General features: G+C 43.8%; 1 protein-coding gene across 4 annotated transcripts in view; it reads right to left on the bottom strand.

Moving 5' to 3' along the window:
* PHLPP1 (PH domain and leucine rich repeat protein phosphatase 1) overlaps nucleotides 1–12642 on the bottom strand; it is a 158260-nt gene that overhangs the window by 32068 nt on the left and 113550 nt on the right. For all 4 annotated transcript variants that reach the window (XR_014513335.1, XR_014513336.1, XR_014513337.1 and 1 more), the window contains exons 8-10: nucleotides 11234–11294; nucleotides 9390–9485; nucleotides 5258–5413 (exon numbers count right to left, since the gene is read on the bottom strand). Coding sequence is in view for 1 of the 4 variants with exons in the window: in XM_083449263.1 (XP_083305389.1) it covers nucleotides 5258–5413; nucleotides 9390–9485; nucleotides 11234–11294 (313 nt within the window). In the remaining 3 variants the exon portion in view is untranslated. The remainder of the gene's footprint in view (nucleotides 1–5257; nucleotides 5414–9389; nucleotides 9486–11233; nucleotides 11295–12642) is intronic.

A 12642-nucleotide genomic window follows, 5' to 3' on the forward strand; every position in this document is an offset into this window, starting at 1 on the left:
AACTCCCATGATACTTAGCTAGCAGGACCAGTGGTCAGGGATGATGGGAATTGTAGTCCCAAAAACATGTGGAGGGCAGAGGTTGAGGAAGCCTGCTTTAAACAGTAGCTTCCAGGAACCTCACTAGGGACTAGTGTTCTGAAAAGATAAAGGTAAAGGTAAAGGGACCCCTGACCATTAGGTCCAGTCGTGACCGACTCTGGGGTTACGGTGCTCATCTCGCTTTATTGGCCGAGGGAGCCAGCGTACAGCTTCTGGGTCATGTGGCCAGCAGGACTAAGCTGCTTCTGGCGAACCAGAGAAGCACGGAAACGCCATTTACCTTCCCGCCGGAACGGTACGTATTTATCTACTTGTACTTTTTGATATGCTTTTGAACTGCTAGGTTGGCAGGAGCAGGGACCGAGCAACGGGAGCTCACCCCGTCGCAGGGATTCAAACCGCCGACCTTCTGATCGGCAAGTCCTAGGCTCTGTGGTTTAATCCACAGCGCCACCCACGTCCCACCAAACGATATTCCAATGCTAAACGATGTAAGCCTTTCCCCATGTAGTTATTTGGACTGGAGGGCCAACCACTTGATATCTTGGGTAATTGGGCCAAGATACACTCTTGTATCTAAGGGCAAGAGTCCTTGCATGCAGGTTCTTTCGCAGCCCTTTCTAGGAGTCGCAAACACACACACAACCTTAATCTCACGTGAGCGAGAACAGGGCAAACCTTGGCTGCTTTCTGCCCTTGTTGTGGAAGTGTATTTAGAATAGTGCATGAACTGGGTTCTAGATTACACCAAGAGCCTATGTGTGCACCTCACTTCAGCTTTTACAGTACGAGGGGGAGAATATCCAAAAATTACAGTTGACTGCAAAATCATGGTGCATAGATGCATAGGACAGTCAAGATCCCAGCCTCTGCCCCTCACATGACAAAGCTTTTTAGGCCATTAGACGCAACAGGGAACATGCATCCGTGAATCTGCTCTAAGGAAGATTTATTTTGAAGGTATAAGCCAGGGGTTCCCAAACTTGGGTCTCCAGCTGTTGTTGGACTACAACTCCCATGATCCCTAGCTAGCAGAACCAGTGGTCTGGGATGATGGGAGATGCAGTCCAAAAACAGCTGGAGACCCAAGTTTGGGAAACCCTGGTATAGGCAGAAACAGTCAATGTCTTCCCTTAGGTTATGTACATCCAAGTCGAAACAGATAGCCTCCAAAACATCCTAGTTTGACTTAGGAAGCTAGCAAAATAATTCTCAAAACAGCATGTATCTCCTGTCACAGCAGGCCTACCAGCCTCCAAGACCCAATTCATTCAACAAGGCCATTAGAGCATTTCATGGGAAAGTGTAAGGCCATTGCTTGTGCCAAAAAGCCGCAGCATTCTGGGAGGCAAATCCACTACCTTAAAGAATTCACTCTATGTGCCTGCTCCAGACATATACATAACCTCTTTATTTTTATAAAGCTACACAATGTGGGAAGCTTCTGCACTGGGCTGGTCTAGGACCTTTACCTTTAGAAGCGAACCTTGTTGCAGCTGAATGTTTTATGTGTGTGTGCGCACACACACACTATGGGCCAATATTTCCAGGCTGCAAATACAAACCACCAAGTATCTACCCTCCAAAATGCAGGTACGCACTGAGCCTGCCGCACACTCACGTACGCACACACTGTTTGATGTCAACTCACCCAAAGGGATGCAAGCGAAAGCTCGAAGTGACAGGCTACACACCAAACATCAAACAAACAGAGGAAAGTGTAGGAGGAATCACGCCGGCTTTTATTTTTAGCCCTTGTAGCCAAGACCAAATAAAGGCAAAAGACACTGGAAATGCCCCGGAAATGCCACAGATTTGCACGTTTCCTTTGGCAACTGCTACATTTGCTTTACGATTCAGCTTTACAACCAACTTGTCCAAGTGAGGAAAGCCTAAGAGATTTAGGACCAGATGCAGATATTAGCGTTTCCAAGTCTCTCCATCATGGTGGGGTGATCAGGAGACGCTAAGACCCCACCAAGCCAACGATTTGCTGGAGGATACCCATTGAGTCTTCCAGCCAAATATACCTACGCTAGCTTTCATCAATGCACTCGGTATCTGATCCCTTGATCTGAAAAAAAGGAAGCAGCTTAGAGGAGCAGCAGAGTGGAAAGAATAGAAAGAACACGATCGTTATTTTCTAGAAGGAACAACGTGAGCAACCGCGAATTGCGAGGATGCAGGTGCAAGGATGAAGGTTAAAGGCACATTTCTGGTAATCCCTACCACCCAGAGGAATTCTCCATTTTCACGCTGCCATCTGCTACCGCTAACGCAATTGATTATCTGTCGCTCCCCACTGAGTCGAGTTCGGTCAAGTTAAGTTCTCCTTCCTAGCACGGATGATGTCTCTGGCCAAATGACTAAGACCAACCTGAACACATTCCAGTGCCTTCGAGAGAAAGCACTTGGAAGACAATTATTTATCCATGTCGGGGTGAAGCATCTTAAAGAGGACCACACAAAGATTATGGTTGCCATGGGACTGTGTGGCTGGGAATGATGGAGATGAACACTAAGACACACCACTGTCTTAGCGGTGAAACGTTTGTGTACGTGTCAAAGATTATTGTGGGCCTTTACGTCCTTAACAGGGTGGGGTGGGGACACCAAAGAACAGGTTCCAAATTGGGAGGCATTTTTAAAAGTCAGACGTTAAAACAAGCGACACTAGAGATATATTCCAAGTGACAGACACGGAGAGACATGAAAATTTCATAAGGCAAGAACAGAGGGAGATGTTGCAATTACGCTACCTTGAGTGTAGCCTGTGACAGGCGGCAAGACATTTAGGAGCTATAAATATTGGCCCGATTAAAATCCAACTGCCGCCACCCCGCTCCTTTGCAGCCCCAGTAAAAAGTAGGCTGGAAGATGGAACACTTAAGATAAAAAAGAAACCTGTATGATAAATCCATCTGCTCCATAAAGCCTGCTACACTTGGGGCAGGCGTTTGTCTGCGCATATCAGGTTTGGCCCTGTAGACTGCTGGTTATTTAGACCAAAATCTTCTCTGGTGTATGGACCGTTAATAATGTGCCCACAAGTAGTCAGGGGTACGTCAGGGGTGGGATCCAAAGCACAGAACGATGCAATGTGGTTGCTGACAGGAGTGAGGCCCTGTCAGCACATATCACCTCTTCTTAGAAATCAGCACTCCTTGCCCATTTGTTAGCGGGCCAAGTTCAAGGTGTTACTATTGGTATGGAAACCTTAATAGCTTGGAGTCGGTCACGACTGGACCTAATGGTCAGGGGTCCCTTTACCTTTTTAAAATGTTTTAGTTTAGGCAAGCCTATCCAGACGCATAAATGTTGGTGCATTTTAATCTTTTTTTAAAAGAAATGTGAATTTTAATTATGTTTAAATGTTTTTAGTGATCATTTTATAGCAATCAAGCAGTCTGTACATTTTGATAAATAATAGATTGGCTATACTACTCCGAGTATAATAGACTAGCCAATACTCAGAGAATTAATAGACTAGCTATACAGTACTACTCTGAGGACAGTGGTACCTCGGTTTTCGGAAGACTCCATTGCCGAACGGTTCGGTTTTCGAACACTGAAAACCCGGAAGTAAATGCTTTTGTTTTTTGAACGCGCCTCAGAAATCAAACAGCTTCCGCTGTGTGTATCTCTTGTTTTTCACAATTTTCTCTACTGAATTGGCAGACCGCCCTTTGTGCCTCAGTTTTCGAACATTCCGGAAGTGGAACAGTCTTCCGGAACGGATTACATTTGAAAACCAAGGTACCACTGTATAAGTTAGTTGGTCCCCCAAAACACTGGGCTTGAATATGTGTCCTCTGATCCATGAACACCTGATCTGCCACAAGCAATCCTTTTCAATCTAGACAAACATTGTAGGTCCCTCCACATTTCGTTTTTTGCTAACAGAACCATGTGATGCTCTTATTCCAGCATGGTTGGCAAAGAAGAAGTAAAATAATAATGTACCAACTGGATTTCTGTCATTCCTTTGAAATCTCAAAAGATGAGTCCCAGTCTCAAAAACCAAGGGGCTGAGGGCTCGTGATGTTCTCTCTTAGATCACTGATAAGGGAGATCTCAATTTTTATCAAGGATGTGGCATGAGCCCTGCGGATCTCCAGATGACAATATGTAGTCAAAGAGACTGTGTGACCAAAACAAAACCTGAAGATTCCCATGCATGCTTTGAAACCCGGGGTCAGGGGCATGCTGGGAATGGACCATAATCCCTGGACTCCCAGCTTGCTTTTCGTTTTTTCAAGGCCATTTGTAGAACCTGAGCTAGGACACAAAAATGTCTCCTATTTTTGCTTTTTTGAGAGGAATAGTTCCCACTTTTAGCAGTCTCTACTCCCCTCACCCCCCCAAAGGGAAAAAAAATAATCCAATGGACCTCCACCCAGTAGCATGAAGCACCTTTGACCAAGATTCCTGGCAGTGTTCAAAAATTAAAAGCCAAACCAGTTATCCCTACAGCCAATGGCAACAGGTCCAGGAATTAAGACACTCCGCAAGAAACAAAACTTAAAATGTACTGACCCTAGGGAGAAAAAGTGCTGGTATTCCGAACACTGTTGCAACGCATGATCGGTGCAAACTTTCAAGTTTAACTTCAAGGAAGGAAACTCATTCTCTCTTGAAAAAAACCAGCCAATGAAAAGCTACTGGGCATTATTTCATATTCTGCATTTCAGTTCAGAGTTAGTTTTACACACACAAAAAGTTTGTTGAGACATGTTTGAAATGCTTTGAAACAATATATTTCATTTTTTTAAAAAACAGCTAGTACACCCCCTTCTAAACCTTGGAACCACAAGAAGAAGAATTTCAATTTGAATGGATTAGACAGAGCATCTGCTTCCTTCACAGATGGCTCTCAGATCGAAAGGCAAGGTAACCTTATGTGGAGTCAGAAGACTGGTCACTCTGGCGCGCCATAATTTTAGGGCTGGAAGCTATGACTTCAGAAAATGGGGTGAGGAGAGGGGGGGAAAGAAGGAAGCGGTAAGCTCTTCAACTAATTATGTGACAAAGACAGATTGAGAATGCCAAACAGCTTGGAAATTCTCATTGCCTCAACACTTGAGAAATTTGCAATAGGATTTCAACTGAATGGGCAGTTGGATTTGCTGGAATGTAAATGGAGGCAGAGAGGTGATACCGGAAGAAGGTAGGGGAGGCCACACAAACACACACACTGCTTTTGCTTTCTGCTTACCTGTCAGCTTTCAACAGCAAATTAGATGGCAGCTCTGTAAGCAGGTTGTGTTGCACGTCCAAGACCTCGACATGCGTCCGTTCGATCCTCTCTGGTAGCCTGGCTAATTGATTGTGACCTGCGAGCAACTTCCGCAAGCTGATATTGCAAAATAACCTGGGGGGTGGGGGTGGTGGAGAAAGGAACAAACAGTAAATGAAACAATACCAAGACTTGTGGTACAGTCCTCTCAGGGCCTCTTCATGGACCAGAAGCCTAGGCACAGCATCCACGGTGTGTCATAACACTCGAACAAGAAATGGTTAGTTTAAACTATGGTTTCCTGAAACACAATGGCCTGGTTCAGATGTAACATTAAACCGTGGTTTGGCATTACAGAAAGCAGCCTCAGGCCTACACAATTCCCCCTCCTCTCCCTTCCTTGCAACAACACCAGAAGTGAGAGAAAGCATTTGCTTTGTCATTGTGTCTGAACTAAGCCAAATTGTGGCTAGTTTAAACTATTGTTTCTTGAAATGACCCAAAACCTTATTTATTGATCTGAGTTTGTTCTGAAACTTAAAAACACTTTAGGCACACCCCTCAAAATATAATACTGTAGTCAAGAGAGCTAGTACTCTGAGGAAATCATAGTTTGTGGCTGTGTGATTTGCGAAACACTTCTCATACACAACCTCTGAGCAGCGCCACTTGTTTGAAAGTGCTGTTTGGTCAAAGTCTCTTTCCTCGTGGGGGGAAAAAACACCCAAGGAGAATCAGTTCCTAAAATATTGCTCATCCAATATTTCCCCTCAACCAAAAATGACTCAACGTCTTCTCATATTCTTCCTCTCCTCATCCAAATTCTTCTCCTCCCCTCCTTTCCTTCCCCCTTTTTAATACTAGACTAACATAAAGCTTCCTTCCAGTTCTACAGGGAATGAAATTTATCTAATCCGCTTTACTGTCTTGAGCTTTTTACATGCTAGGGGCGGCCAACCGTTCTGTTTCCACATAGAGAAGGGGGAGGGAGATAAAGAGAGAGATGCTTTATAAGACACATTAATGGGCAATGTGGCTTCTGAAAAGCCAATTGAACTAAACAAATTTAGAGCTGGAAATCGAAACCACACCATGAATCTGCATTTTTTAAAGTTCTCAAGCTCCGATTTTGAATCAGGTGGTCTTTTGAGGGGTGGGGAGGGATCTATCTTGCTGAAGATGGGAGATTATTCTCGTCTGCCACCTGCCTTGTTCTTCTCCCTGTGGCTGCATCTGTACGTTTTAATCAGAAGGCGCCCGTGCCCCACGGTTGACCCTTCTTTCAATCAAAGATTCGCAAATTACTCAGCACTGCAGATGCCTCCTCCACCCGTTTACGTATTAGAAAAGGCACACACACACCCCAAGCCCTCCTCCCCAACAAAACCCATGCCTTTTCGCACTTCTCCCTTACAAATCGAATCCACCCATTGTCATCACCAGGCCACAAACTACAGGTCACCGGGGCCATCGTGCCAAAGCAATCAATAAAAGACATTGTTTTCCCTTGGTGGATGCTGTCAGATAATCTGCGCAAGTGCCATCGTTCGCAGTTATCTCAGGATGACGACTGAGCTGCATCGCACAGCTGTGGACGTAAGTCAATAACCTCCACTTCACTTGTTAAAGACAGCACACGAGTGGGTGTGGTTGCTAAGTTTGTTGCTCCCTCTCACTTTCTCTTGGTAGCGTGCCCAATCTAGCGCTGAAACAAACGTTTGTGCGCTTTCCCTTTTAATGAACTGTTGGGAATTTGCTGGAGCTTAACTTGAAGGAGGGGGTTCTCTCTCTTGCCTGCAGAGTTGTCAACAGCATAAACTTTAGTCATTTTGGGGGGTGGGGTGGCAGGCATCAAAACTATAGGAGCCTGTTGTTAAGCTGTAGAGAAGACTGCTTTATGAATCAGCTCTTTATGGAGCAAGGGCACAAGGCTGCTGCTATGCTCACGCCTGCAATTCAAGACCTTCATCAATAAAGTATATAAAAATCAAGAAGCCTTGTTTAACGCTCGCAGGAGGCATTAAAAAAAGATGACTATGACTGCACCCCAAAGCGTGTGTGTGTGCGTGCGTGTGTGTGTGTGTGTGTTTATAACTTCGTTCTTACACCTTTGTGCTTTGTAGATTTGTGCAGAGGGGCTACAGTTCATTGGAAGAACACACGCTTCCCATGAAGAACTTTTCGGGTTCAATCTCTGGCCTTTCTAGCAGATGATGAAGAAGACCTCTTCTGCCTCTCCCTGGAGCTGCTGCCCGTCGGAGGATACGTGGGCAAGATGGACCAGTGTCCGGCCTTCTGCATAAGACAGCTTCACATGCTGAGATGAAAATAGTATCTGCTATTCTAGTAAGCAGAAATTATTCAGAACTGCCCAAGCACCCACACACTAATGCTTAGTCAACTCTGCATGTATTCTGCATTTCCCCCCTCTTCTACAATCATTGTGCGAACCAAGAGCATAGTACTCAACTCACTACTCCAAGTTTATTTTGCTTGGTTAACAAGGACAGCTCTTACCCCTTAGAAAAAGTCTTGGAAGCATGTGAGCAATACCTGGTGAAAACTTGGAAGCCCAGGGAAGTGGAAGCAGTTAGTGTCCTTTTTTTGACCAACAGAAACATAACAAATTGCATAAACTATGCCAGCCTTCCCTAAGCTAGTCGTTGGACTCCCAGCTCCAAACATCATCATCATCACCATTATTTTATTAGATTTGTAAACATTCCTGGCCACTGATCATGCTGATGGGAGCTGGACTTTGACAGCATCTGGAAGTCACCAGTTTGGGGAAGCCGGGTCTAAGCAAATGTATGCAAAGATGCTGGGCCAGCTATAAAATAAAAATGGTCCCTGAACTTTAAAACTGATCATTCAAAGTCCTTCCAGTTCAAGCAACTGCTGCCACAGCCATAACAAAAACCACCAAAGAGTGCAAAGTGTTCTTCCACACTGGAAACCCAACCAAGATAACATTAGCTGCACTCCTTAGTGATTATAAGTGATAATCCAAAACATTTAAACAATACCATACCCCCCCCCACAAGGCCTTTAACCTAATGCTTTCCATCTTGCCTTTTTCAGCCTTGAATCCACATTTTCCTCTCTAAAAACCATTTGCGTTTTCTCATCTCTACTTTTTCAACATGTCTACACACGAAGCGCTTTGGTACTAAATCCTCTGTGTGGTGACCAGTTGTCTTTATTGCTCCATCTGCCACTCAATCCTTTTTTAAAAACATTGTTAGGTGTTAGAGCTGGGAGATATCTGGTTTTCAGCTTTGCGGCTAAACATCGTGATTAACTTGATATATCACAATGTCTGAAATAAAGATGGAGCTATGCAGAGACAATGGCTGGCTTCACTGTTTTCCCCACGGTGTGATTTTTGCATAGCGCGCACACACACACATTTTGATTCACAATCTATTGCCTGCTCAAAAACTATGAAACTGATGTCACAATATGGACTTCAAACAGGTTATGGACGATATTACTGCTATATCGCCCAGGCCTATTAGGTGTGTTTTTGTTTGTTTGTTTGGTGGAGGTGTGGCAGAGATTCTGTTTACGCCATGTAGCCACAGGGCAGGTTCCTACGAAACTGCCTCATACCAGGTGAGACTATTTGCTCATCTAGTTCAGTTGTGTTGACACCAAACAGCAGTGGATTTCATGGCTTTCAATCCCTCCTAGCCCTACCAGAAGATTCTGTACATCCTCTACCATTAAACCAAGGTCCCTTATTCCATTCACACCCTTGAGATTCGAAAGGCTTTTGACTACTGAGAAGAACTACTTTAACATTTATTTAAGGAGCCAGGCAACACAACGCTGAACAGCCTTAGAACGTCTATCTGCAAATTAAAGGAGTTGGGTGTTTTGTTTTTGTCCAGATTAAAGAGAAGAAGAAGAAGAAGAAGAAGAAGAAGAAGAGAGGCTGTGTTGCAGCTTACAACACAATGGCACCCTGTGAGGCTGAAAAACATCAAACAGAAGGCAAAAACAAAATACCCATCCATCTGTAACCGAAACAAGCTAAACACTGACTCTGCAATTGTTTCTGAATTGTGCGTCCTGTTCCTACTTGTGTAACTATGTCTGCAAGACTCACCGGGCAGGCAGTTCACATATTTGATTGTGGCCCAGATCCAGAACTTCCAGCTTCCTGCTATCGCAGACCCATTCAGGGAGGCTCTCGAGGTGGTTTCTGCACAAGGGAGGCAACAAACGAACAGGTTAAGAGGTATGGAAAAACTAGCATATGTGTTTTAAACCAGGACAGGCAATGCAATGAAATGTTTGGGGCCGCAAATGCAACTTGCCCAACACTGAGCCAGACACAATCATCTGTTGTTTCAACCCAGCCACTCATCTTCGAATGGAGTTTGCCGCCCAAATCAAGGTTTCCACAATTCTCAACCCACAACCTGATGTCATGCAGTTCAACAACAAGAGCTTATTGTTGATCATGAGCATCACAGGTGCATCTAACAGTAACATGTGACAATAGCGCTTTGCTTTGCTTGGGAGCAGGGAGCAAAAGCAAAAGAACGCTGTAGAAAATGCTAATAGCAACTGGAACAGTAGCAATGTGCTTCCTTTCAAAAGTGTAGCTTTTCTTACACACTCGCCTGTGTTTCCATTGTATATATTTAGGATTAGCCAGTGCCCTTTTTTGAATGCTCATTAAATTCAGTGCAGCCAACTGGAGGCAGCCAGATGTTGCTACACTCCAACAACCAGCAGCTCCAGCAGTCAGCATGGTCAACGGTCAGGGGTGATATGAATTGCAATCTAACAACCTCTGGAGGGTCCTACATCGACCTGGTCCTGTACTTATAGATCAATCTTGTCTTCAAAGATTTTTTACAGCACAAAGAGCGTGTGTACCAAAATTCCAAACCACTCTGCACAGAAACTTCCAAGATGGCATTTTCAAAGGAACTAGAGTTTATGAAACAGGGTCAGTGGCCATTCAACCAGATTCAGGAGAACTCCCAAGAACCGTATTCCTTCATTACTAATATTTACTCTACAAATGAAAAGTTTGTGCCCACAAATACATCCTGCTGTATGGATCTCTTTTTCTTTGGTGGGTTTTAAATAAGGCAACAGAGCAGGATGTTTAGCTATTTTCTTATTCAGCCCAGGGGAAGTTTACACAAAATGCTGGCTTGCAGCTCTGTCCTGCTCTGTCCTTTACACTATCAACAGTGCTTTGCTTATAGTGAACTGAGTACATTTCCAGTAGAATACCAGCTTGGAAAATAAGGGGATTTTTTTTTTTTTAAAGGCTTTACTCGTCCCTAACACAGCTTTAAGCTGAAACGTATTTGCAGGAAGACAAATAGTGCATCATTCACATTTTGGGGTTGTGCAATAAATGCCACGCTAATCAAAGATATGAGAAAAGAAAGTGAATATATAATCTTGTTATGAAAACAAGCTGTCAACATAGCTAGCCTCAGATATTGGGAAGTCAAATATTCCTCATTACGATGACTTGTGGAAATAACGTGGGGGGGGGGGGAGGACACACTGATTTTTCTAATAAATTACTTATCCATGCGCACATACTGATGAGATTCTGGCACGCAAATACATTGACTCATGCACTTGTATGCTTCAAGTCACTGGCAGCACCCTCAGGCAACACCCTTGTCTCTTTGGTGCTCTTGTTTAGACAAAACAGTCGCTTCGCTCTTTAGGACAACTCAAGGTCTGGTGCTCTTTTTAAAACAAAAAAACAAAACAAACCACCCACAACAATGCTCAAAAACGCAAATGACCTCCTCATGTTGTTTTAATCCTAGCGTGCAGGCATCAGAAACAGCATTGTTTGCATGGAATCGGAAAACTTTTGTGTTTTTACAAGCCCTCTTAGCAAGGCTACAGTAATTTTTCTTTTTCGGCCATGTTAGCACTGTATTTTCAAAAAGGTATATTTGGTCTTACCTAGAAACATCCATGTAAGTCAGATAGTTCGGAACTGGATACACATCAAGGTGAACAAGTTCTGTGAAAGGAACACAATTAATATATACCAGAAAGAAAGAAAAATCAGCAATGAAAATAATGCTCTACTTCCTATTTCCCAGGTTTGTTGTTTCCCCATCATACAAATTGTACATCGAACACAGTAAGGAATATTTAATATGGCTTAAAGGGGTCTTCAATAGAAATAGTACAGTGGTACCTTGGTACTCAAACTCAATCTGTTCCGGGAGTCCATTCGACTCCTGAAACAGTTCAAAAACCAAGGCACGGCTTCCGATTGCCTGCAGGAGCTTCCTGAACTCAAGCAGAAACTGTGTTGGGACGTTCGGCTTCCAAAAAATGTTCGCAAACCAGAACACTCACTTCCGCATTTGCGGTGTTCAGGAGCCAAGCCATTCGAGTACCAAGGTACCACTGTACACCAGATAGTGGTTTCTTCCATTTCTCCTTAGCTTCCAACAACCATAGTTCTCTGTTATTTAGGAAAGTTTTCCTTCTGCTGCTGCTTCCTAAAATCCAGTCTCAAATCAGTTCTGTGATCTGAACTGCAAGTCCAGTAAGTTACAAAATCTGAGAGCCCAAGGAATATTTTTATCCCCAGGACTAAGACATTTTTGAGGTTTGATTCGTGTGTTTGTGATGCAGCACTTCAGACTGCTACGAGGCAGGGAGAGAAATTCCACGATTGTGGAATTCACCACACACACACACACAACATCCACACAGAAAACATCCACATCAACAGTTAAATCCTCTTGCCAATGTCTAGTATTCTGCGGGGAGGAATTTTTCACTTTTCACGGTATAGAGAAGCATTCAATCACTGACTAACCCTGTCTGCAATGATACAACCCAGACATAGGTTTATCTCCTGAGCGAGAACTAGGCTTATAGTAAATCAATGATTCCTCACCCAATTATTTCCCAAGGCTATTCTTCACGCAGCAACACCAGCAGCCCTTCATTGCACTGCCTTTGGTTTGTAGACAAGAAGTCTATCCTAGCACCCTCTTGACCTTACATTAAATCCTTCAACTCATGATTAGCAGCCATATCCATTTTTATGCACAGAACTAACAAAGCCTAATCCTACAATTACAACGTTCATCAGTCCAGATATCCATTGAAACAATGGTTTGGCAATGCTTGGATTTTGCTGCCAATTTCTGAAACCGATGCCACTGCTCAACTATACGGTTATGCACAGGGAAATTTAGGATGGTCTTTTCTATCTTTCATTAATCAAAAAGGGCTAAGAGGTTACACAACAAATCAATTGCCATGAACGAAGGGCCTATCTGCAGTCCAGAGGTGGGAGACGGCAGAAGAATGAAAGCTACTGCTGCCTGTTCGTAACTCACTAAGCT

The sequence above is a fragment of the Podarcis tiliguerta genome (assembly GCF_965153285.1).
Source record: "Podarcis tiliguerta genome assembly, chromosome: 7".
Lineage (NCBI taxonomy): Eukaryota > Metazoa > Chordata > Lepidosauria > Squamata > Lacertidae > Podarcis > Podarcis tiliguerta.